This window comes from Artemia franciscana, chromosome 6 (assembly GCF_032884065.1).
Source record: "Artemia franciscana chromosome 6, ASM3288406v1, whole genome shotgun sequence".
NCBI lineage: Eukaryota > Metazoa > Arthropoda > Branchiopoda > Anostraca > Artemiidae > Artemia > Artemia franciscana.
Window position 1 is genome coordinate 39,320,394 of NC_088868.1, and position 23,258 is coordinate 39,343,651.

Consider the following 23,258-nt stretch of genomic DNA (forward strand, 5'->3'; position numbering starts at 1 on the left):
GGATATCAGATTATTAAATCTGCAAAAAATTTTGTAATTTAGCTAAAAGTAAGCTGAGTATTTTTCTTGACAGTGAAATCCACAGTTCAAGATGTTCCGGTTGGTTTCACTGAAACCAGCTGTCAATTTCATCCTTTAGGTATCAGAAAATATAAGATAGAGGAGTGAAAACAGTGGTTATGGGATATCAGATTATTAAATCTGCAAAAAAATTTGTAATTTAGCTAAAAGTAACCTGAGTGTTTTTCTTGACAGTGAAATCCACAGTTCAAGATGTTCCGGTTGGTTTCACTGACACCAGCTGTCAATTTCATCCTTTAGGTATCAGAAAATATAAGATAGAGGAATGAAAACAGTTGTTATGGGATGTCAGATTATTAAATCTACAAAAAAGTTTGTAATTTAGCTAAAAGTAAGCTGAGTATTTTTCTTGACAGTGAAATCTACAGTTCAAGATGTTCCGGTTGGTTTCACTGACACCAGCTGTCAATTTCATTCTTTAAGTATCAGAAAATATAAGATAGTGGAGTGAAAACAGTGGTTATGGGATATCAGATTATTAAATCTAAAAAAAAGTTTGTAATTTAGCTAAAAGAAAGCTGAGTATTTTTCTTGACAGTGAAATTCACAGTTCAAGATGTTCCGGTTGGTTTCACTGACACCAGCTGTCAATTTCATCCTTTAGGTATCAGAAAATATAAGATAGAGGAGTGAAAACAGTGGTTATGGGATATTAGATTATTAAAGCTGCAAAAAAAATTGTAATCTAGCTAAAAGTAAGCTGAGTATTTTTCTTGACAGTGAAATCCACAGTTCAAGATGTTCCGGTTGGTTTCACTGACACCAGCTGTCAATTTCATCCTTTAGGTATCAGAAAATATAAGATAGAGGAGTGAAAACAGTGGTTATGGGATATCAGATTATTAAATCTACAAAAAAGTTTGTAATTTAGCTAAAAGTAAGCTGAGTATTTTTCTTGACAGTGAAGTCCACAGTTCAAGATGTTCCGGTTGGTTTCACTGACACCAGCTGTCAATTTCATCCTTTAGGTATCAGAAAATATAAGATAGAGGAGTGAAAACAGTGGTTATGGGATATCAGATTATTAAATCTACAAAAAAAAAAATGTAATTTAGCTAAAAGTAAGCTGAGTATTTTTCTTGACAGTGAAATCCACAGTTCAAGATGTTCCGGTTGGTTTCACTGACACCAGCTGTCAATTTCATTCTTTAAGTATCAGAAAATATAAGACAGAGGAGTGAAAACAGTGATTATGGGATATCAGATTATTAAATCTAAAAAAAAGTTTGTAATTTAGCTAAAAGAAAGCTGAGTATTTTTCTTGACAGTGAAATTCACAGTTCAAGATGTTCCGGTTGGTTTCACTGACACCAGCTGTCAATTTCATCCTTTAGGTATCAGAAAATATAAGATAGAGGAGTGAAAACAGTGGTTATGGGATATCAGATTATTAAATCGACAAAAAAAATTGTAATTTAGCTAAAAGTAAACTGAGTATTTTTTCTTGAAACTAAAATCCACAGTTCAAGATGTTCTGTTTGGTTTTACTAACACAAGTTGTCAATTTTATTTTTTAGCTAGATTTATTTAAAACAAAGTTTATTTATTTTTAACTAGAAAGTATAAGATAGGGGAGTAAAAATAGTGCTTACGATATTTCTAAACTTACAACACTATATATACGTCTAGTTCTCTAAAAACTTCCCCTTTCTGAAAGATAGTTCCTTCAGAACCATGCTTCTTTAAAGTCTCCCCTTCCCTTGAGTTTCAGACTATCGATGGAAAGTCTGTAAATTTTCACAATTCATTTGAACTGTTAGACACTCATATGTGCCAGGCCAGCGGAATAAAACCACATGAACAAATCATTGCATAATCAATTACAAAAAGTACTTATTTTGACCAATTATATCACCCAAAGAGAGATGATAACTAGACCCACTTTGCCTGAGCAACATGAAAGGTTGCGGCAACCTTTGTACGGCTTCGCCGAATAAATTGTTGCGAGAGGAACACTTTGGTTTTGTTTCATTGCTATCGGTTAAATGCTGAAGTTGTCAGCGTATCGAAGCTTTTTAAACGTTATGTTCAAAGAATAACGCGATCAGTAGTCACATAATCATAGACTATTCCTCAGCGTTGAAAAAACAACAATAACATAAGAACATCGAAAGAAGGCACTAAATTGACTTTGTTGCCAGTTGAACTTTATAACTCCATTAATTATTACGAAACTGTCTCACTGTTGTCTGATATCGTTTGTATCCGTTGCGTAAACACTTAATTATATGTTGCAGTGAGTATGGGTACACCAACTAGCAAAATTTTTACAAATTCCTCTGTGTTTTCATTGTTTTACTTTATCGCTTGTACCCGTTGCGTAAACACTTAATTCTAGGCTACAGTAAGTATGGGTATGCTACACTATGCTACACTATGCTACACTAACTAGCAAAAGTTACAAGCCTCTCTTTACTGAATATGATTGTAGCCTACCAGACGATTATTACTTACAAGTCCCCTGCATTTCTTACCAATGAAACCAAACTGGTCTTACCATCAAATACACCGCAAACAAATAATAGGTACACCAATATCCAAATTCGCAAACCCCTTATTGCCAAAGATGATTATAGTCGAAAAGTCGACTGTTGCTTACAAGTCCACTACTTGTCTCACGATTGCTATCCGCCTATTTTTGATTTCAGTGCGTGCCCTACTACTGAAGGTGTCAGCCCCTTGAAACTTTCAAACTAGTATATCTCTTGAAAAAATTTTATACCAAAAATGGATGATATATACTTTGATCAGCTCATCAAGAGCTGTCGATTGCTGTTGTACAAAGTCTATCAGTCTTACTTCAAAAGTTGATTTTTTTTTGCCGTAGGCCAACTTTTTAAGGTCACCACTTAGAAAGGAGCTAAGGATAATCTCCAATTTCTTTAGCAATAACAGAACTTTTAAAGTTTAAAAGGTACATCTGATAACATTTCTCTACCTCAATTCCAAGTCCGAAAAAACAAATGATAAACACAGCCAAAATCACGGCATCACTTTCAGACCCGTGGGAAAATGCTGCTTTTTTGCTTCTGTAAATTTTTCTATTTATCACTCAAAAAAGATATATTGGCTGTGAGGCCGGGTAAATGCCGCATATATTTAACACTTATAGATTTAGTCCATCTTCAGTTTGAAAGTGGTGCCTGCCTGCTTCCCTGCTAGAACGGAGCTTTCCACACGAAAGCAGAAACATGGTTTGATGAAGCAAAAGCTTGGCTGCACATCTTCATATACTCCTCTCTGACACAGGCTATATAACTCCACGTTGCTTCGCACATCATAGGCTCTTGCCCGTTGACAAGTAAAAACCATCCTTTTTGCCCCAGGCAAAAGTTCTGCGGAGCTTTTCAGAATGTTATGTCATATTCTTTAACCCGGTCTGAGGTCCACACTTTGGGTAAAAACCGCACAGGTTGTATTCTTACCAGTTCCCAGGAATAGGCTGAGATCTGCGGCACAGAAAAAAAGACAAAACCAAAGTGTTGCTCTCTCAACACAATAAAAACTAGACCTACGTTGCCCGGAAAACTTGAAGTATTGCGATAGCAGCACCTTGCTTTTGTTTCTTCGCTATCGATCAGTAATCACATGATCAAAGGCTATTCCTTAGCGTTGAAAAAACAGCAACAAAATAGTATCAAAAGAAGGAACTAAAAGGACTTTGCATTCATTTGAAATTTGTCCTTTTCAACTGTAGACATCGTGACGGATGAAAACTCGGAACAATATTTCATATAATCTAGTCAAACAGTTCGTGGGAACAAACGTTGGGTAACAAACGTGGGTAAGGAGCGACCCGGCTCAATAGTAACCAAAACTCTAGAAAATAGAATTTTTATACCAATAGCAATATTAATAGAATTGCATTTTAATGTTGATTTCAAATATATAAGTTTCATCAAGTTTAGTCTTGCCCATCGAAAGTTACGAGCCTGAGAAAATTTGCCTTCTTTCAGAAAATAGGGGAAAACACCCCCTAAAATCTTAATGAAAAGTTCCCCCATAAAATCTTAACAGAATCTTAACGAAAATCACACCATCAGATTCAGCGTATCAGAGAACCCTATGGTTGAAGTTTCAAGCTCCTTTCCAAAAAAATGTGGAATTTTGTGTTTTTTGCCAGAAGACAGATCACGGATGCGTGTTTATTTGTTTATTTTTTCAGGGGGATCGTATCGACCCAGTGGTCCTAGAATGTTGCAAGAGGGCTCATTCTCACGGATATGAGAAGTTCTAGTGCCCTTTTTAAGTGACCAAAAAATTGGGGGACACCTAGGCCCCCTCTCACGCTAATTATTTTTCCAAAGTCAACGGATCAAGATTCACTTTTAGGGACTTTCCTCTTCCATATCAGGTTAATGACACCCTTCAGCCATTCCTTGCGTATTATTTCGGTTTGTCAGATTATGGAGAACAGGGTGGTTAAAGCTTAAAGGGAAGTATCAAATAATATAGACAAGAAGCTGTAAATGACATATTGATCTGGATAATATTGCTTGTGCGCTAACACATATCTAGAAACTGGCATTTTTACAAGGACCAATTAAATTGATTATAGCACTTTGGAGTCATCATTGGACAATAAAAAGTTAAATCCGCTTTTTACAGGGACAAGTTAAAATAATTACTTTGTTTTATTGTCCTAAGCTAATTTTTTTACAGACATAATATTTTCACACATATTATCTTATTGTTTTTTTTTCCTTTACTATTATTTTTCTTATTATTTTCTGTTTTAGCAAGTATTATCAGTTGCTTAGGATGCACTGAGGCCAGTTTAGTCTTTGTTGAGTGATAACAACAAATGTTATGAATCTTCATGACCTTTGTTTTTCTGTATTTCTTTCTTGTATTTAGTCATTGGTTATGACCATCTGTAAATAACAAGTGTATCTTCCCATTTTTTAAAGGCCTATGAAGTCATGGTTTGAATAATTGTCTCGTTTTTGATGAATTATTTTGTTTTGCTATTGTTCCATAGTATGTATTATGTTATACTTGTCTATTTAACTGAATTCTAGCTACGTATGTTATTAGTGGCATTCATTTTACTGAAAATATATCATGTATTTTGCAGCGAGCAGGAACGCAATATTACTAAGGCCAGTCTGGACTATTAATAATCGTTTAAATATACCACTTGTCACTCAAGGAACTGGTCGAAATTCAATCCGAGGTCTATGGCAAGTAATTTTCCCTGTCGCCTTATTTCTTGACTCGTTGTTTGATGAAAAAATGGGAACAGAACAGAAAAGGTAATTATTGTGAAGTTTTCCACGATGGGTTAAAGGAAATTTAGGCACCAATGTTTTAACTACTCCTAAATGTCTCCTATAAATATTTTACTGAAATCTTCCGAATAAGCACGTTAGTAAAGATGCTAAATTTAACTACAACTACTATTAAAAACTCTCTGAAGAACCAAGCAGGCTAAGTCAAACACAGCCCAGTTTGCTCCTGCTCTATCCAAAAGTCCACGTCCTTACACCCTCCTATTAAGTTTCTATAATCCTTAAATCTCACCCTACTACATTCTTCTGACTAATTTTGGGGGAGCCCTATTTCGTCTACCTATGGACAGTTTCCCAGTGAGGACGATCATGTGCAATCTGTCATTTTTTATCTGCAGAATTTATCCTACTCATCTCAACCTTTTTCTAATTACAGCCCTAAAAAGAGAGATACGCCCAATTTTTTGCACAGCCGACTCCTTAAGATACGGTCAGTGAGTTGGAAACCCAAATAAATCCACAGATAATTTCTCTTCAAAATATCTAGCAAATCTTCGTTTTTCGGAACACCCAAGCTTCAGGAACATACTTGGCTACTGTCAAACACTATGGCCTTCAATATTTCAATCGTGGTGAACATGCCTTTCTTTCTATTCTTCAACGATTTTTTTGACTGCTAAAAACACCATGGGCCATGGTTATTCTACAGCAAAAAACTTCAATGCACCAAAAGCTTTTATTAATAATATTATCTAGGTGAGTTGAACAGTCCACTTGGTCAATCTCTTCGTTACCCAATTTCATTTCTTGACCTTAACATCTTACTAGCCTCAGTAACTTTTCTTAACACTAATTTTCAACCCTATTCTTGTATCCTGAACTCTCGATACCTCTAAAACATTCAATAATATTGCTAACACTCTCTTTAGGAATCCTAAATTGTTGGCATAATCTAGTTCAAAGAGATTTTTACTTCCATTTTTAGATTCTGTGCTTTCCTTTTGCCTTTGTTGTGCTCCTTAGAACAACATCCATCAAAATGATCCAAATGAAATGAGCAGGGATAGAACGCAACCCTGCTTAACTCCAGATTAATACCAGATTCCTATCCGTAGCAGCGTTGTTCTTTTTGCATAGGACTAATCACTTTAATATATTTATATGATATCAAACAGTTCATGGTAACGAACTGTAGTAAGGAGCCACCCGGCTCAATAGTAACCAAAACTCTACATAGTGGAATTTTTATGTCAATAGTTACATCAAAAGAATCGCATCTTAATGCTGAATTTAAGTATATATGTTTCATCAAGATTAGTTTTATCCGTCAAAATTTACGACCCTGAGAAGATTCGCCTCATTTTAGAAAATAGGGGGAAATATCCCATAAGAGTCATACGATCTTAACGAAAATCACATCATCAGATTCAACGTATCAGAAAAACATATTGTAGAAGTTTCAAGCCCTTATCTACAAAAATGCGGAATTTAGCATTTTTTGCCAGAAGACAAATCAAGGATGCGTGTTTATTTGTTTTTTTTCCCAAGGCTGGTCGTATCGACTCAGTGGTCCTAGAACGTCGCAAAAGGGCTCATTCTAACGGAAATTAAAAGTTCTAGTGCCCTTTTTAAGTGACCAAAAAGTTGGAGGACACCTAGGTCCCCTCTAACGCTCATTTTTCCCCGAAGTCCCCAAATCAAAATTCTGAGATGGCCATTTTATTCACCATAGTCGAATAACCTAATAGCTATGTCTTTGGGGACGACCTACTCCCCCGCAGTCTCCATGGGAGGGGCTTCAATTTACAAACTTTGACCTGTATTTACATATATTAATGGTTACGGGGAAGTGTACAGACGTTTTCAGGGGTGGAGAGTTGAAGGGTGGGGGGTTACGTGGGATGATCTTTCAATGGAGGAACGTTTTATTGGGGAAGAGACTTTCTTGGAAGGGGGCCAGGATTTTCTAGCATTATTTAAAAAAACAATGAAAAAATAAATATGAAAAGTTTTTTTCTGCTGAAAGTGAGGAGAAGCCTTAAAAACTAAAATTAAAATAAATTATTACACATATGAGGGGTTTACCTCTTCGTAATACTTCGCTCTTTACGCTAAAGTATTTTTGTAATTTCAACTATTTATTCTACGGCCTTTTTGATTCAGGGGTCATTCTTAAGGAATTGGGGCAAAATTTAAGCTTTATTGTAAAGAGCGAGGTATCGACGAGGGGTTAGCCCCCTCATATACGCAATAAAAGCATACAAATATAGAAGTTCGCTAAGTAGGTTAATTCGTAAGTTACGTATATTTTTTACTTGTGAAAACGTTCGTAAAAATTAAAAGTTATAGTTGTCTTTTTAAGTAATCAAAAAATTGGAGGACAACTAGGCCTACTCTCTCGCTCCTTTTTTTCAAAATCTTCCAATTAAACTATGAAAAATCCATTTAGCCCAAAAAATATTAATATGCAAATTTCGTTTTAATTATTTATGCGTGGAGAGCCAAGATAAAAAAATGTATTAATTAAAAAACGTCCAGAAATGAAGCAAACAAAAAACAAATTGTTTTAAATGAAAGTAAGGAGCGACATTAAAACTTAAAACGAACAAATTACTCCGTATATGAAAGGGGCTTTTCCTCCTCAAAGCCCCACTCTTTACGCTAAAGTTTTTTACTGTTCTAAACTGTAGAGCTGAGAGAAAGAGTCAAGCTTTAGCGTAAAGAGCGGGGCGTTGAGGAGGAAAAGCCCCTTTCATATACGGAGTAATTTTTGTTCGTTTTAAGTTTTAATGTCGCTCCTTACTTTCATTTTTTTAAAAATGTTTTTTTTTTGTTTAATACCATACAAGGAAAGGACCTTTGCTAAAGTTCTCCTGTTAGATGAATAAGCTGCTTGCTTATAATAGAGCTGAGAAATAAAGGGGCGTGATGACTCAACCATTTATCGATTACTAATCTATAAGTTGTTATCATTTGGGAAGAGTGTTTAGAGTGATAATTTCGTTGACATATTCTTATATTATAATTTCGCTGACATAGTCTATATTCTTTCTAAAATCATCCATTCTCTTAAGCATTTCTAAATTGAAGCATTTTTATCAAAAGAATTTCTAAGTTTAAAAATATACATCATACTAATAATTTTCAAAGAGTTTGTGGTAACGAACTGTAGAAAGGAGCGACCCGGCTCAATAGTAACCGAAGCTCTAAAAATAGAATTTTGATACCAACAGTTTCATTAAAAGAATCGCCTTTTAATCCTGATTTTCAGTATATAAGTTTCATTAAGATCAGTTATACCCATCAAAAGTTACGAGCCTGAGAAAATTTGCCTTATTTTTAGAAAATAGGGGAAAACATCCCCTAAAAGTTATACAATCTTAACGAAAATCACACCATCAGATTCAGCGTATCAGAGAGCCCTATTGTAGAGGTTTCAAGTTTCCATCTAAAAAATGTGGAATTTCGCATTTTTGGCCAGAAGACAGATCACGGATGCGTGTTTATTTGTTTGTTTGTTTTTTAACCAGGGGTGATCGTATCGACCCAGTGGTCCTAAAATGTCGCAAGAGGGTTCATTTTAACGTAGATTAAAAGTTCGAGTGCCCTTTTTAAGTAACTGAAAAATTGGAGGGCACCTAGGCCCCCTCCCACGCTCATTTTTCCCAGAATTCACTGGATAAAAATTCTGAAATATCCATTTTATTCACCATAGTTGAAAAACCTAATAACTATGTATTTAGGAACGACTCACTCCCCCACAGTCCCCGTGGGAGGGGCTGCAAGTTACAAACTTTGACCTGTGTTTACATATAGCAATGGTTACTGGGAAGTGTACAGACGTTTTCAGGGGGATGTTTTTTTTGCTTAGGGTGGAGAGTTGAGGGGAGAGGGGTACGTGGGAGAATCTTTCCATGGAGAAACTTGTCATAGGGGAAGAGAATTTCAATGAAGGGGGCGCAGGATTTTCTAGAATTATTTGAAAAAAAATGAAAAAATAAATATGAAAAGTTTTTTTCTACTGAAAGTAAGGAGCTGCATTAAAACTTAAAAATAAAAAAAAATTATTACGCATATAAGAGGTTTACCTCCTCGTTATACCTCATTCATTACGCTAAAGTATTTTTAGTAATTTCAACTATTTATTCTACGGCCTTTGTGATTCAGAGGTCAAAGGTCAAAGTGTAAAGAGCGAGGTATTGACGAGGGTTGAGCCCCGTCATATACGCAATAAAAAAGTACGAATATAGAAGTTTGTTACGCAAGTTAATTCGCAAGTTACGTACATTTTTACCAATGAAAACGTTTGTAAAAAATTTAAAGTTCCAGTTACTTTTTTAAGTAATCAAAAACTTGGAAGTCATATAAGGAACAACTTAAAGAATCAGGCTGACAATTTCAGAGGGCATTGGTGAGCTGAGTACACTCAAAAATTTAGATTTAGAGAGGGGACAGATTTCAGAGGTAAATTGAAAAAAGTTTGAATCAAGGCTATTAAAATTGAACATTTAGACCATATAGAGAACAACAAGTGAGGATAGAGCCAAAATATGTCAAAGGTACAGGAAGAGGATGGTACTGACCAAAACTGGTAATAATACAATGAATGAAAATGTCCATACCAGATCAAATAAAAAATAAATTAAGCAGGAGAATTCTGATGGCAGTAAAAATTCCTCCTAATTACACGAAACTTAAATGTGCGTATTTTAAATAAAGTATTTTTAAGCCAGCAATTGTTTATATCACTGGGAACAAACAAACTAACACAGGGACTTCAAAAACGGATTAATCTCAAGAGTAATGTTTTTCTCATTCTTAACTACAAATGAATTTATTTTCTAGGAGCATCGAGGATGATCAATATAAATTATTCAAGGCCTTAGAATCTGCTCTAGCAGTAATGGGTGTAGATGGTCGATCTTGCATGCTTCGAACCATTTGTGAAATGCAAAGACACCCTATAGGTGAGATGACCATGATTGGGGAGATAATTACAATAATGCTAACGTAAGTTTTTATGCTAACATACTCCTTCTAAAAACTACTCCTGCATTGGGAACCCCCAAAAATTGAAGCTTCTAGATTTGTTGCTCAGAAAATTAATAAATTTATGACGAAAACATAATACTTCTTGGTGGTTGTGGAAATTTTGAAGGCGCAATGTGACATTTTTCAAAACATTCAAGAGAAGCAAAAATTATTTTGGAAAGCATGATTTTGTAGTTTTCTTGAGCTCAAATCCTGTCTTTCTGGTCCTTTCATGTATGGGCTGAACTAACTTTGTGGCTGTGGAAGAGCCCTGCACTCTTTGGTGTTCAGAACTGGTAAAAATTCGGTGGATTTCAGGCCTTTTCATTAGATTAAAAAATTAAATACATGGAGAAGGAGAGTGGATATGTAAATTCTGATTAAACCAATCGATCGAATGTACCTGATAATAGCGTAATCAATGCATACATTATTTTGACTCATTAGTCATTTAACGCCTTTTCTATTTCCACAGTCGGTTTGATGCGTACCGATAATCACTACTTACAAAATATAAGCTCAGGATCTCAGAAAGAAGAAAGTGTGAGAAGAAAGAAATGGTAAAAGCGTATTTACAGAAACTGTTTTTAATTTTGGTAAAACTGGAAATGGCTAACTACACTTTTATGGGAAAAAATTCGAACTTACAGATACTTTATGCAGCGCACAAAGAGACGGGTCCTTCCTTTTTGCATTTGGGGCAACTATTGCTTAGAAAAATACATTATTTTATTTTCCATAATCCTTTGCCATTATCTATATTATACTACTAGCAACTCACCGCAACACCAAGCCGCTCGAGTCCAACACATCCAGTCCAACTTACTGATACTTTAAGCAGCGTACAAAGAGACGGGTCCTTCCGTTTTGCATTTGGGGCAACTATTGCTTAGAAAAATACTTTATTTTATTTTCCATAATCCTTTGCCATTATCTACATTATACTACTAGCAACTCACCGCAACACCAAGCCGCTCGAGTCCAACACAGCTATGGATGCTCCTCCTCTGCCCCAATCTATTCAAATCCTCACTCTTTTACTTGATTTTTTTTTATCTTGAATTATTTCAATTTTTTCATTTTCATGTTGTACTTATTCTTTGTACCATGGTGACTATGCATCATACATCTATATCTTTTACCTTTGATCAAGATAATTATAATCCACCTAAATTAGATAATTTATTATATCTCTATGGTCAATGTGGCAATTCAGTAACGACAGTTAAACATTTAATGGAATTAAATAAAAAAAACTAGTTTTTTTAACTGAAAGTAAGGAGCGACATTAAAACTTAAAACGAACAGAAATTACTCCGTATATGAAATGGGTTGTCCCCTCCGCAGTCCCTCGCTCTTTACGCTAAAGTTTGACTCTTTACCACAATTCTACTTTTTAAAACAATTAAAAACTTTAGCGTAAAGAGCGTGGGACTGCGGAGGGGACAACCCATTTCATATACGGAGTAATTTCTGTTCGTTTTAAGTTTTAATGTCGCTCCTTACTTTCAGTTAAAAAAACTAGTTTTTTTTATTTAATTTCTGAACGTTTTCGAATTAATGCATGTTTGATTTTGGCTCTCCGCACATAAATTATTGAAATGAAATTAGTATATTAATTTTTTTTGGCTAAATGGCTTTCTCTTAGTTTTGATCAGACGATTTTGAGAAATAAGGGGTGGGGAAGGAGGCCTAGCTGCCCTCCAATTTTTCGGTTACTTAAAAAGGCTACTAGAACTTTTAATATTCAACGAACGTTTTTATTAGTAAAAAATATACGTAACTTAAGAATTAACTTACGTAACAAACTTTTATATTCTTATATTTTTATTATGTGTACGAGGGGGTTTGTACCCTCGTTAATACCTCGCTCTTTACACTAAATCGTAAGTTTTGTCCCAATTCTTTAAGAATGACCCCTGAATCAAAAAGGCCGTAGAATTAATAGTTGAAATCACTAAAAATATTTTAGCATCAAGAGCGAGGTATCTATCTCCTCCTAAATACCTCGCTCTTTATGCTAAAGTATTTTTAGAACCCCTCATATGCGTAATAATCTCTGTTCGTTTTAAATTTCAATGCTATTCCTTACTTTCATTTGAAAAAACGTTTTCATGTTTATTTTTTCATTGTTTTTTTTATAGTAATGCTAGAAAATCCTGCGCCCTTTTCATTGAATTTTTCTTCCCCCCTGACATATTCCTCAAAAGGAAAGATCCTCCCACAAAGCCCTCTCCCATCAACCCCACCCCCAAACCAAAAAATCCCCATGAAAACGTCTGTACACTTCCCAATAACCATTACTATATGTAAACACTGGTCAAAGTTTGTAACTTGCAGCCCCTCCCTCAGGGACTGTGGGGGAGTAAGTCATTCCCAAAGACATAGTTATTATGGTTTTCGACTATGTAGAACAAAATGGCTATCTTAAAATTTTAATCTGTTAACTTTTGGAAAAAAATGAGCATAGGAGGGGGCCTATTTGCCCTCCAATTTTTTGGTCACTTAAAAAGGGCACTAGAACTTTTCATTTCCGTTAGAATGAGCCCTCTCGCGACATGCTAGGACCACTTGGTCGATAAGATGACCCCTGGGAAAAAAAAAACAAAAAAAAAACAAATAATTAAACACGCACCCGTGATTTGTCTTCTGGCAAAAAATACAAAATTCCACATTTTTTAGATAGGAGCTTGAAATTTTTGCTATAGAGTTCTCTGATATACCGAATGCGATAGTGTGATTTTCGTTAAGATTCTGTGACTTTTAATGGATGTTTCCCCCTTTTTTCCAAAATAGGGCAAATTTTCTCAGGCTCGTAACTTTTGATGACAAAGACTAAATTAATTGAAACTTAATATTTAGAATCAGCGTAAAAATTTGAATCTTTTGATGTATCTTTTAGCATCAAAATTCCGTTTTTTAGAGTTTCGTTTACTATTGAGCCGGGTCGCCCCTTACTACAGTTCCTTACCACGAACTGTTTGAAAAGAAAATAATTCGGTATTTTGGGGCTTCTGACATTATTACTCCTTTGCGGAAGTTAGGCTCAAAATTGAAAAAAGGATTATATTTTTTGTCTGGGCCCCTTCCACCTCTTAGTTCGTTTATTTTCCCGTTAGTTTTCACCTGTTTTCGCTTTATAGTTGTGTTATTTCTTAGCAGTTCTTTCGTTAGTTGAGTTATGGTTGTGGTATATATGTTTTATCGCTCGTATAGTTGTGTTATTTTCAAATTATACTCCATAATAGAGAGGCTCCGAACACCCAGCATTGTATATTAAGCTCTTAATTTGACATTTTTTTCTAACGTGACCAGATTCGTCCTGCGCCCTTTTCATTGAATTTTTTCCCCCATGGTATATTTCTCCAAGGAAAGATCCTCCCACATAGCCCCCTCCCTCAACCCTACCCCAAAAACCAAAAAAATCCCCCTGAAAACGTCTGTACACTTTCCAATAACCATTATTGTATGTAAACACTGGTTGAAGTTTGTAACTTGCAACCCCTCCCCCAGGGGCTGTGGGGGAGCAAGTCATCCCCAAAAACATAGTTATTATGATTTTCGACTATGCTAAACAAAATGGCTATCTCAAAATTTTGATCCGTTGACTTTTTGGAAAAAAATGAGCGTGGGAGGGGGCCTAGATGCCCTCCAATTTTTTAGGTCACTTAAAAACGGCACTAGAACTTTTCATTTCCGTTAGAATAAGCCCTCTTGCGACATTCTAGGACCACTTGGTCGATACGATGACCCCTGGGAAAAAAAAACAAAAAAAAAACAAACAAATAAACACGCAACCGTGATTTGTCTTCGGGCAAAAAATGCAAAATTCCACATTTTTGTAGATAGGAGCTTGAAACTTCTACAGTAGGGTTCTCTGATACGCTGAATCTGATGGTGTCCTTTTCGTTAAGATCCTACGACTTTTAGGGGGTGTTTTCCCCTATTTTCCTAAATGAGGCAAATTTTCTCAGGCTCTTAACTTTTGATGGGTAAAACTAATCTTGATGAAACTTATATATTTAAAATCAGCATTAAAATGCGATTCTATTGATGTAGCTATTGATATCAAAATTCAATTTTTTAGAGTTTTGGTTACTATTGAGCCGGATCGCTCCTTACTACAGTTCGTTACCACGAACTGTTTGATATGATAACTGTGTCAATTCGATGGTATTGCTCATTTGCGAGTGATGCTCTTCGAAACCGTTAAAATTGTAAGACTTAAGAAACCCTAAAAATATTTTTGGCTCTTATTTTAGCTTTTGGCCTTAGCTTGACTATATTTTTTCTTAATGTTATTATAATTCTTATGATCCCCTCTTTAAGGATTTTCTTCTTAGAGTCAGTATTTAAATGACTTTTACGTTCCAGTTCTCAATTTATGGGTAAGCGAGCCCTTAATAGAATTGATGCAATAACTAAACCAATTACATATTTAATTAATTATGATTAGATCTTGTTTTATCATTGACAAAGTGTGTGAAACATTTTGAAACATTTGTGAACTGTGAAAATCAAAACAAATTAGAAAGAAATGGTGGGAACTAGCCAAAAACTGATATTTAAAAGAATTTCTTGGTCTTAAAATTTATCAGGAGGGTGGTCATGCTACTTCCTAATAAAATTACATCTGAGCAAGGAATTTAAAGCCTCATAAGAACAAAGATTTTGAATCGATGTACGAATAAACATCATAAAAATTCCCTATTGTCTCTACGTTGTATTTGTTTGTTATGGAAAGGCAGTGTGGTCTTCGTCGCTATTATGTGTAATCTAAGAACAAAACAGTAATTGCTTCATAGGAATTATTGACTAGTATTAGGGACTGAGTTTCGGTTAGTGAACGAATTTGAGACTTAAAAATAATATATTTAACCCCTCACCTGAGAAAAGGTTGCTTAGAAAATTCCAACCTGGAGAACCTTACCCATATTTGGAAGCCAAATGGCAAATAAAACAAATAAAAGGAGTAGAGAAAAAAAAATTCTAGAACATTATATTTTATCCAAAATAAATTTAGGTAAAGGGTGTCAGAAACACTTCGGAGGGAGCTTATCAGATTGAAAATTAAAAGCTTCATGTTCTTTTTAACAGTTGAGAGTAAATGGGGGGAAACCAGCCCTCCGGCCTCTAATATTGAACTTGGCAGGCTTGTAATCAGAAACAAAAAACTGTTTGGTTTTCATGCATTAGTTATTCTGGTTTACTTTTTTAGGTTTTTGAATTGTTGTGTCCTGTTGTTTAAATATGTACACATATTTTTTAAATCACTCTTATTTTTTCTTTACGCAATTTGATTTCTTTTCAGAGCGCTGTCTGTTCCAATAATCCCGTTCCTTGAATGCATTTAAATATTTCTGCAATTTTAGAAATTGAAAAGCCAGCAAATTTATTCCTGCTACATTTAGTCCTATTCTTTAATAGACGTGAAATCTAAAACAATGATAATCCTGAGAAAAAACCTTTTATGAGGTATTCCCAAAAAATAATATTTCCCGACGTTTTTTTAAAGCAAAATGAGAGAAAGCTGACTCATATACCAAAACTAAATTTTGCTCTTCCTTTACCTCAGCAAAACTCGATTATGACCTATTGTTAAGATTATCAGAGCCGAGAAAAGCTGGCATTCCAGGAAAATATATAATCTCAGACGCGTTTAGAAAGCAAGATGGAGAAAGTCGACTCGTTTACAGAACAGAAGTTTTCTCTCCCTTTACACTAAAAAAAACTTGATTATGCCTTACCGAAAAGAAATAGAAGAGTCAGGAAAGGTTGACTTGCCATGAAAAGAATTATGTTCTCTGATGTTTTTACAAAGCAAGAAGAGAGAAGGCCGAGTCATGTGCAAAATATAAGTTTCGTCTTCATTTATCTCAACAAAACTTGATTATGCCTTATTATCCAGAAATATCAAAACTAAGAAAACTGGTGTTCCAGGAAAAATCATAATCTCTGACATTTTTACAAAACAATAGGAGAGAAAGCCGAAACATGTGAAGAATATAAGTTTTAAATTTTCATTTACCTCCAAAAAAGTCGATTATGTCCTATCGTCAAGAAATATCAAAGCCTAGAAAGGCTGGCGTTCCAGGAAAAATTCTAATCCTATAAGTTTTTACAAATCAAGGAGAAAAAATTGACTCATATACATAATGCAAGTTCTTCTCCTCCTTTATCTCAAATAACTCTATTATGCCTTATTGATAAGAAATATCAAAGCCAAAATAGGCTGTTTCCACAAGTCCTAGTAAAAAAAAAGGGCTGTCTCCATGGGAAGTTCAAAAAGTAGGTCTTAGTAGGACTTTTTATCCTGAAAAAGCAAACTTTTTGCAGCAAACTTAAAGAAAATACTAAACAGAACACTATCCTATAAATTACGTTTGTACCATGTAATGAGGGAGGCTTAATCCTGGTTAAATTAAGGGCTCCAGACCTTCACCATTCGGAACGCGAAAGGTTTGTAATCAGAGAAGATTTGCTGGGTTCTTATACAAATTTATTTCAAAAATATTTGGCTATCAAAGAAAGTCCGATTTTTAATTACGATATCTGCTAAGCTTGAAACTTTTGGTTTTCTTTTTTAAGGTTTTTGGACCGTTCTAACCCAATTGTAAAAATTATGAAAATATATTTTACAATCACCAGTTTTTACTCTCTACTATCTTTTCATAGTAAAGTCTGCACAACGATATGTGTTTATTAAAGCAAGTGAAATATCTAATATCGATATATACTTAACTTCAATATTCATCCTTTTTGATAATGCTTAATTCACTGTTAACTAATGTGTTTTTTGTGTTTCTTTTCATATTAACATTGAGTTCACCTCCCAGTTTAAAAATAATATTTTTTATTCTACTTGAGAACTCACCTATGTAAAACATACATTTTAACTCAGTTCCGTTGACAAATATTCTAAGATCGTTAACTTCAGAAACGGGTTGAAATTAGAAAACCAGCCGAAGGAACGTTTTGGAAAACAGCAATTCTTCGATTATGCCTACAACATTAAGTGAAGTCAAACTTTCAATTTGTTTATTGATAAAACAGGAAGAATCATAACACATTAGCTGTATCATATCCCAAAACTCATGTTTTCCAATTTCTGTCAATCCGACATTTAACTAGGATAAGCCTCTGGTGTGACCTTTGACTAAAGGTAAATTTTACTACCCTAATATGGGTGTATGTCCAGTAGCAGAGGAAATGTTTAGTATCCACATATGGGTATAAACTATGTATTCCCTATGGTCCTACTATTGTTGGTCCTTGTTGACATTTAAGATTCTTTTGGAAAGGATTGGCTCATAAGGCACGGACGTGGCTCATTCTGTTGGAAATGAGTCATTCGTCATCATTCAATTGGAAAGAGTCAAAATTAGGGTAAAGACATATTTACCCTAAATGCATCCAGAGGAATTTAGAGATAGCCATTTTGTTCAAATAGTCTAAATATCCTATAAGAAAGACTTCAGGTTTGAAATATCCCTTCATAACCTCGTGGCTCTGAATGATCGACAATTCGATATTTCTAAGGCATATAATCTTCACATGTAGTTGATGGCCATATAAACTTTGGATTGTGGTCTTATGATTGGAAATTGCAACTTATGGTGCTCTATTTAAGAGATAGTTAGTAAATTGTGGGCAACCAGCCTCCCCCTCCCAGGACCACAAGTTTTTTAAACAGACATCCATTCAAAAGTTTTAAATGCCCACTTAGTTCAGCACTGTTAAACGATCCTGCCATTATGCCTTTCGCCGCTTCTCCTTAGAACATAGATCAAGCCAAAGTCCCTTAGAACAAGAGCTGTAAGTTAGGTCACTCCTTTTATGTTTACATGCAGCACATGTTATGGAGAAAGGTATTTATGTTTGACCGTCACTTTCCAAAAAGGCGAAGGGCATTCAGGTGAGCCCTTCAGAAAAGGTTGAGCTAAATCAGAAAAATTTTGTGGATACTGACTTTCAAAGGGTGAAACTCAGGAATGACTTAGTATATTAATTTGGAACTTTCAAGAAGTTAAATGGGAGATGATCAATTAACCAAAAAGGTGATATTTCTATGTTACCACTACTACTCCTACAACTGCATAAAGAGCGAGGCGTTGAGAGGGGAACAGTCCCTTTCATATAAGGAGTAATTTCTTTTCGTTTGAAGTTTTAATGTCGCTCCTTACTTTCCGTTAAAGAAACTAGTTATCTTTATTTAATTTCTGAAAGTTTTTGAAATAATGCATGTTTTGATTTTGGCTCTCCGCACATGAATAATTAAAACAAAATTTGCATATTAATTTATTTGTATGGCTAAATGGCTCTCTCACAGTTTTAATCGGGCGATTTTGAGAAAAAAGAAGCGGGGGTGACTAGGCCTAGTTACCCTCCAATTTTTTGGTTATTTAAAAAGGCAACTCGAACTTTTAATTTTTTACGAACATTTTTATTAGTAAAAATATACGTAGCTTACGAATTAACTTATGTAACGAACTTCTAAATTCGTATGGTTTTATTACGTATATGAGGGGAGTCACGCCCTCGTCAATATCTTGCTCTTTACACTAAAGCTTAAATTTTGTCCCAATTCCTTAAGAATGATCCATGAATCACAAAGGCCGTAGAATAGATATTAATAAAATTACTTTAGCGTTAAGAGCAAGGTAATAGAGGGAGGTGAAACCCTCGAATGTGTAATGATTTCTGTTGGTTTTAAGTTTTAATGCTGCTCCTTATTTCCAGTTGAAAAAACAATTTCATATTTATTTTAAAAATTTTCCTAAAAATGTTAAAGAATTGTTCCCCCTTCATGGAAATTGTCTTTTTCCATGACAGAATTCCTCCATAAAAAGCTCCCCCATTTAATCTCCTCCCCTCAAACCCTCCCCCTCCCAACCAAAAAATTCCCCTCAAAGCATCTGTACACTTCCCAATAACCATTACTATGTGTAAACACTGGTCAAAGTTTGTAACTTGTAGCCCCTCCCACGGGTACTGTGGGGGAGTAAGTCTCCCCAAATACATAGCTATTCGGTTTTTCGACTATGTTGAATGAAATGGCTATATTAGAGTTCTGAGCCGGTGATTTTTGGATAAAAATGAGCGTGGGAGGAGGTCTAGGTGCCCTCCGATTTTTTTCACTTAAAAAGGGCACTAAAACTTTTGATTTCCGTTAGAATGAACCCTTACACGACATTCTAGGACCACTGGGTCGATACGATAACCTAAGTGAAAAAAAACAAATAAACACGCATCCATCATCTGTCTTGAAGCAAAAAATGCAAAATTCCATATTTTGTAGATAGGAGCTTGAAACTTCAACTGTATGGTTCTCTAATACATTGAATATGATGGTGAGAATTTTGTTAAGATTCTATGACTTTAAAGGGGTGTTTTCCCCTATTTTTGAAAATAAGGCAAATTTTTTCAAGCTTGTAACTTTTGATGGGTAAATCTAAGCTAAATGAAACTTATATATTCAAAATTGCCATTAAAATTTAATCTTTTTGATGTAATTATTGTTATAAAAATTCTGTTTTTAGAATGTCGGTCACTATTGAGCTGGGTCGCTCCTTACTACAGTTTGTTACCACGAACTGTCTGATGTCTGTATTTGTGTTTTGGTTTGTCTGTTTCTGCTTGTTTGTGTGTGTGTTTTGTCTCTCTTTCTTTGTTTGTGTGTCTGACTTTCTATTTTTGTATGTGTGTTTCTTTCTCTGTGTCTGTCTTTGTATGTTTGTGTGTCTGACACTGTTTGTCTGTGTTTATGTATTTTTTCTCTCTCTCTCTTTGTGCTTATTTGTCTGACTCTGTGTGTATGTTTGTGTTTTGTTTATGCGTCTGTCTTTATTTCGTGTGTCTGACTCAGTATGTCTGTGCGTGCGTGTGTATTTTGTCTATCTCTCTTTCTGTGCCTGTGTTTCTGGCTCTGTGTGCTCATGTACTCTTTTGTCGCTCTCTCTACTCCAGAACGTCTGACTCTGCGTGTTTACATGTGTTTTTTTTATCTGTGTCTGGTTGAGTGTGTTCGTGTGCCTGGCCCTGTTTGTTTGTGTGAGTAATTTGTATCTCACTCTGTTCTCGTGTGTCTGGTTCTGTGTGTTTGTGTGTTTTTGTCTCTGTGTCTATCTTTGTTTGTTTGTGGTTTTGACTCTGTGTTTGTGTGTGTACGTATTTTTGTCTGTCTGTCTATGTGCCTATGTATCTGACTTTTTGTGTGTTCTTTTGTCTGACCATGTTTGTTTTTGCATCTGTGTCTGTGTGTCTTACTTTGTATGTTTGTTTGTGTTTTGTATCTGTTTGTGTCTCGGTGTGTTTGTGCGTTGACATATTGTGTTTACTTTAAAAAAGTTGAGGAACTCCACGTACATGTGCTATTTTCTCTAAATGTTTGGTTCGTTTTCAGTCTATTCAATATAGGTTCGATTTATAATTCAGTGTCTAGTTTTGGTCATAAAAAGATAGATACACACACACCCAAATGATTTAAAAATCTTTAAGAGAGGTAACACTTATTTCATCGATTTTCTAATTGAAAATACCAAAAGGATTCTTTTTTATATTTAGGGCTACCATTAACTGATATAAAGACTTTCAAAGGATTGTTGCAAGAGTGGTCCTGGACAAGTAAGCTACTGTAGAAGCAGTTTCGGTCGGTAGAATCGTTAAGTTAGCGACTGAAAATAGTGGAACGCCTTAAATGTGATATCGTTATAGCGAGAGCTTGCGATACCCAACAGCTAAGAGTATTAATTTGATCCTGTCAGGAATTGTTCAGTCGATGCTGCACTAAACCAAAAGATACTATACGCATCCATATGTCAAGATGCTGAATTTGTAATATTTCAGGAACAGCCAAGTGTGTTGAATGCCTAGTTATTTTTACTTGGTATAGGAAATTTGACTCCTGCATTTGAGTCCCCCCCTCTAGGATTCTGGCAAGACTATGGTCCTATTTATATTTATAGTTTCTTTGAAAAAAATTGCTTTACTTTTTAGTCATTGAAAATGATTTTTTTTTTAATATCTTTTTTATTGCTATTTCAGGCCAAAACGAGGGAGGAAAGAATTCTTACGTAAATATGTAGAGGCGGAAGATTTTGGACGAGAAGAAAATGCATCCATAGAAACATGTGGATTCCACTATCCTAAATGTCCCGTTTCTTTATTTAATATATTCAGAAGTTGGAGTGGAACTGATAACGAGTGCGAGCCGATTTACAGCGTAGATGGAGTTGAGCTTCAAGTTCCTTGTGATGACAATGAAGACTCTTATGTTGATGATGGATGTTCGTCAGTGAATCTCACCGTTTCCCAAAAATGGCATGAATAGGGTGTAGTTTGTTTGTTCAAAATTTTCGCGTCAGCTCATAAACAACGTGTGTATTTACTTTTGAATTCGTCAGTGAAACATTTTATAGTTTTATAATATATTAAAGCTCAGCCGATTCAAACCTACTTTAAGAATCAAAGCATTAAATTAGTTATTTGGACTATCTCAGAATCCATAATGTCTAGTTTCTTATTATTTTTTTTTTTTATATAAACCTGGGTAATAGAAGAATACGACGGTGGGACTAACGACAGAACAATTTAATTTAAAGTCTCAGCTTCCAACAATGAAGATGAGTGTCCAGCCAAAATGCCAAGCATACACATTTATTTGCAAAGCACAAAAAGAAACAGATACCAAGAGATGGCACTTTAAAAAAGTTGAAAAGCTTCATAAGAAATTCTATACAATGCATATTTAAAAAGAAAAAGAGATAAGATATCGTTAATTATTTTATTTTAAAAGAGAAGTTATTTTGTTCAAGAACAACAGGTAAGAAAAGACTATTGCATGATTGTTTTTTTAATTGTATATTTGTTATCTTTTTTATCAGACAAAAAGATAAACATTCAACTTCATAAATTAAATGACACTTACAGTGTCAAGTTTATTTTACAGTTTTTTAATGGCACGCCGTGCTAATTCAGTTAAAATGAACCCAGTATAAAATAATTCTTCCACTTGAAATCACTTTTGCTGCAATCTGGAGTGGGTGGACTGCAGTACGAATGTATTTGGGGAGCTTTCAGTTGGCAGCAGGAAGCCAGGGTACGGTAATTTTGCTGCAGGTACCTTGAGTTAGTTATAGGCTGGCTTAAGGTACCACAACTGTGGTAGGTGGTGCTTTTATCATTTCATTGTCTCTGTTGATGGAACTTATTGTTGGTCAAGATTTCATTGCAATGATTAGAAATTATAGAGACCATTTGTGAAATCCTTTTTGGAATGACTGATCAGATGCAAGTTGTAAGCAGACCCAAGATAAGGAACATCCTCAGGACCAGAATGGTGTGCTCCCGATATCTTAGCCAGCACACTAGAAATACGAATCTTAAGAAGCGTAGGGGAAAGATCACCGCCTTACCTCTTGGGTACATATGAAGTAGATAAACACATTTAAAAAAGAATTTGAAGTTGATATCAATCAATAAACCAATTTATTCAATCAATCAATTTATTAATACTAAAGAAAACTATTACAAAAGTAAATCAGTTAATAGGCCCAAGAAGCTATGCTTGTAATGGACCACAGAGAACAAAAATAAAACACTTATAAAATATATACAAAAAAAAAATTAAAAAAAGAGAAGTGACATACAAATTGGGATAGAATTAAAAGAGAGACAAAAATTATTTAACTGGAAAGACCCGACGAAATAATGCCTTTGCAGAAAGAAAAAGAGGGACAATCAAAGAATATAAATGATTTATTTTATATTGATTTATATTCTGAGAATATAAATCAAGCATATAAAATCAAGCAATGAATTTGAAAAATTGATAAAAGCACTTCATGTTCTGTTGACAAGCTATCAGTGTCATTTTTATATTTGAAAAAAAAATTGAGATGGAATTTTCATCTCGAA

The 23,258-nt window shown here is 34.7% G+C and overlaps 1 protein-coding gene across 1 annotated transcript in view; it reads left to right on the top strand.

Moving 5' to 3' along the window:
• The window catches only part of LOC136028412 (uncharacterized), a 34,278-nt gene extending 12,481 nt beyond the window's left edge, over positions 1–21,797 (top strand). The window contains exons 2-4 of the mRNA XM_065706249.1: positions 5,159–5,336; positions 10,158–10,322; positions 21,387–21,797. Coding sequence (XP_065562321.1) covers positions 5,159–5,336; positions 10,158–10,322; positions 21,387–21,672 — 629 coding nt within the window. The 3' untranslated portion in view covers positions 21,673–21,797. The remainder of the gene's footprint in view (positions 1–5,158; positions 5,337–10,157; positions 10,323–21,386) is intronic.
• Positions 21,798–23,258: the final 1,461 nt, after the last annotated feature.